This window comes from Callospermophilus lateralis, chromosome 2 (assembly GCF_048772815.1).
Source record: "Callospermophilus lateralis isolate mCalLat2 chromosome 2, mCalLat2.hap1, whole genome shotgun sequence".
NCBI lineage: Eukaryota > Metazoa > Chordata > Mammalia > Rodentia > Sciuridae > Callospermophilus > Callospermophilus lateralis.
The window spans coordinates 35,859,713-35,863,467 of record NC_135306.1 but is presented as its reverse complement, the minus strand read 5'-3'; the positions used below and the strand labels follow the sequence as shown (position 1 = coordinate 35,863,467).

General features: G+C 40.4%; 1 protein-coding gene across 1 annotated transcript; it reads right to left on the bottom strand.

Moving 5' to 3' along the window:
* Window positions 1-3,062: 3,062 nt before the first annotated feature.
* LOC143385666 (dnaJ homolog subfamily C member 15-like) lies at window positions 3,063-3,463 on the bottom strand. The gene is made up of 2 exons (XM_076841220.1): window positions 3,355-3,463; window positions 3,063-3,313 (listed from the first exon to the last, which is right to left on the bottom strand). The coding sequence occupies exons 1-2, from the start codon at window positions 3,461-3,463 to the stop codon at window positions 3,063-3,065; spliced, it is 360 nt and encodes a 119-aa protein (XP_076697335.1).
* Window positions 3,464-3,755: the final 292 nt, after the last annotated feature.

Below are 3,755 nucleotides of genomic sequence, written 5' to 3'. Positions count from 1 at the left end.
CCCACTGAACTCTGTAGCAGGTGTGAGCAGTTGCTTTACAAATAGTCAGGTAAGCATTTATATAGGTCGGGGTCCCCACAGGAAAACAGAAAGCCCAACCAGGTTGGGATGAATTTGAAGAAGATTTGGTAAAGGGACTATTCACAAAGGAGTGAGCCAATGGGTGTGGAGAAACCACAGGGGTGAGCAGCACCTGAGTGGCAACAGTGGGGCTGTGAACTCCCCGGAGCCCGACCCAGTGGAGTGAGGGGACTAGCAGAACCCCAAGAGAGGGAAGCTGCGTGGGGAAAGTAACCCAAGACAAGGGGGCCTGTGGAGTAGCTCTGTAGGTAAGCTTGGGAACAGAGAACAGGGCTGAGTTGATTTAGGGAAGAAAGTGGAGCAAAAAGAAGATATACCACACAGCAGGTGAGGGCAGTGCCAAGGGGAAGGTAAGACATGATCTAGCTCCTTTCCTCGCACTACCCTCCATGGGAGAAGCCCTGAACTACTTCCTGACCTCGTGTCCACTCCATTCCTCTCCGTCTTCCTCTCTTAGCCCTTCTTTAGGCCCACATGTTCCAGTGCATGCTCCAGTGCATGCTCCATCCAGCTCAGCTTCTAGACACTTCCCCATCCCTCTGCAACCTTAAAAGGAGTCGGGGCTCTCTCCTCCCAAGTCACACAAACACTGGCACCCAGGGTGGAGTGCTTGAGGCTGTGGCAGAACTACATTCATGCTCCTCTGCCGGTTCTATAAAGTTTCCTGTGCCCAGTTTTGACTGGTTCTAAAGTGAAGGTCTGGGCTTTGGCCACAGGAGTGGGGGGAAGGTGGTGGCTCTGGATTCAGATCGAGCTCACCTTCTGCATCAGCAAGGAGCTGCCAAGAGCAAGCACACCCTGTCACAGTAAGTAGGCATCTCCTTCCTCCAACAACCCAGCCTGGTGGCATGCGAGGAAGGCAGGCATCTTAAGAAAATGAATGTGGTCATGTGTGTAAGGGAGGAGGTCTATACTGGGTGATTTTAAAATTGGTTGTTGCTGTTGTCAATGTTTCCTCTATGGCCTGCTCCAACTGGTTACTGATACTGTGCAAAAAAAAAAAAAAAAAAAAAAAAACCTTTGGATTTTTAAAAATACTTTTCATGGACCTGGATGTCATTTAATTTTTTTCCATTTGTTTCATATATTTTATTAGGCTTTTCCAGGAATAAGCCATGGGGTGGGAGGGATGGGGCGGGGAAGGTGCTCTTCCTTTTCTAAAGCCGTAAGAAACCTTTCATCTCTCTTTGTTGTTCTAGTATTGATTAGAAGTCCCAGAACTGAAGAATAACAGTGAGAAGAGCAAAAAAACCTCATGCTCTGAATTTTTTAAAATTTGACCTAATTAGTTATATGACAGTAGAATGCACTTTGATTCATCATACATAAATGGAATATAACTTCTCATTCTCTTGTTGTACATGATGTAGAGTCACACAGGTCACATAGTCATATGTGAACATAGGGTAATAATGGTGTTCTGGATTTTAATGGGAATGTCTTTGCTGTTTTCCTGTTAAGCCTGGCATAGTTGATTTAAACACTAAGTGTCGCCCATTGGTATCATTATTTATCCTTAGTTTCAAGAGTTTTCTCTTTATTTGCTGAGGGAAAAATCAGAGATTTTGTCTTGTTTTTTTTTTTCCTATGCTGGGGATTGAATCCAGTGCCTCAAGCATGCTAGACAAGCGCTTTACCACTGAGCTATATCCCGGCCCTAGAATTTTTTTAAATCAGTAAGAGATGTTGAATTTTATCAAGTATATTTTCAGCACCCATTTACATTATATTTTCCTTTAGCTTGTTAATGTTATAAATTGTAAATGTATTTCTTTTTTTTTTTTTAACTAGTTGCAAAAAATTTATTTTCAGCCATTTCCCACACTTAATTTTCTGGTGTCACTTTCTTTGTACAACCTGATAATGAAATGTGTAACAAATTATAGTTGATCACACATTTGTAGTTCCAAATTTATTCTACCAGCTGGTAGCAAAACCAACAGAAAATTTATTAACAATGGGGTGAAGTAACAGTTTTTTAAATTTCAGAAGCACTGGGTAAAGAATTTAACTACCTGTAACTACTTGTAAGACTTAGTGGTGAGCTGGCTAAACCAAATATAGTGAATAATTATTTAAAAGGGGGCAAAATTAAGAGTTGTCCATTCTCATTTTCCCCCTCAATACTCCCAGCTTTCTCTATCCAAGGACAATGACACATTTTTCTTAAAATCTGTTATCTTCTTCCCATTCAAAATAAAACAATCTTTCTCCTCAAAACACACTTTCAGATTTATATCATTCCAACTGCATCATATACATTTAGGGTCCATTATCCCTTAATTCAGTATACCTTATACTTAGAGAAGAGGCAGAAAAGAATTTACCTCCTAACTGAGCATATGGATGGGATTTAGGAAGTCCATGAAATCTCTGAAGCTCCAATATTTTAAATTTTGGATGAATGGACAATTACACAGAAAAAATATCTACAATGTCAACACATTTTTAGAGGGTACAATAATCTGAAAAAATAAAGAGTGTCTTTCTTAAAACTGTGATCTCAACAGAAACATATAGTACAGGTTCTTCATTAATTGAGTAGATATAAAAGATCATTACATTAAATTGTGCAAACAAAAAGGCCTTTATAAATAAATTCCTTTTATAAATAAATTCCTTTATTTTATAGGTGATAAAACTCACATTTGGAGAGGTTAAGGGAATGTTCAAAGTCAAAATGCTTGCTGGAAGACAGAAACCAGAGACCAATGCTGGCTTCCAGCTTGCAGGTCCATTCACTCACACCCAGCTACCCACACGGGGTCAGACAAGAAGATATTAGTAAGTAGGCCAGCGTCAACAATCCCATCTCTAATAAATACACTATCTCAGAAAAAAAAAATCAAGTAATTCTTTAAACACCACTGGCTCCTAAGATACATGTTCTCTCAAATACATTTTAGAATTTGCCTCCTTGCTAAGAGGCACAATCAACTTGTCAATCAGCTGAAAGACATGAGTGCTTGATCCTATTGCAATCAATCAGAGCCAAGGGCATTCACTTGACCTTTATCTGGGTGATTCAGAATCATGATTCTCTTGTGAGCCATTCTAATCTTGGCCTTGCCAGCAGATGGGCTTACACCTAAAATGAGACTAGCTTCTCGCCTGCTCATTTTCTGTTCAAATCCTCCTTTATAGTAGGACGAAAGGCTAGAAGATGAAACCTTCCTTGCAGTGTCTGTGATTGCTTGTTCTAGAGGTTTCCAGATCTGAAATGCATAGCGACCTGCAAATGCAAGAGCCCACCCAGTCCTACAGCTATCAAACTTCTTGCCAGCCGGTGGTCGAGTTCGGCGTCCGGCAGTTTCCCCGTAGGCTGCGAGTACTCGGCGTAACGCAGCGTTTCGCTGGAAGCCACGCCACCGCCGGCAGCCATGGCGATGTGGCCGTAAATGTATTTCTTAATATTAAACCATCTTTATATCCTTGAAGTAAGTTTTATTTATGCATCCTGCATTAGTCTCTCAATGTACGACTATGATTCAAATTTGCTGATATTTATTTAGAATTTTGATGTTGATATTCATAAATGATGTTACTGATAGTATTTTTTAACTTGTTATATTGTTCAGGTTTTGCAATTAGGATCATTCTAGCTTGTTAGAGGACATGTTAATACAGTTGGTCTTCCTTCTCTATAGGTTCCCCATCCACGGATTCAATCAACA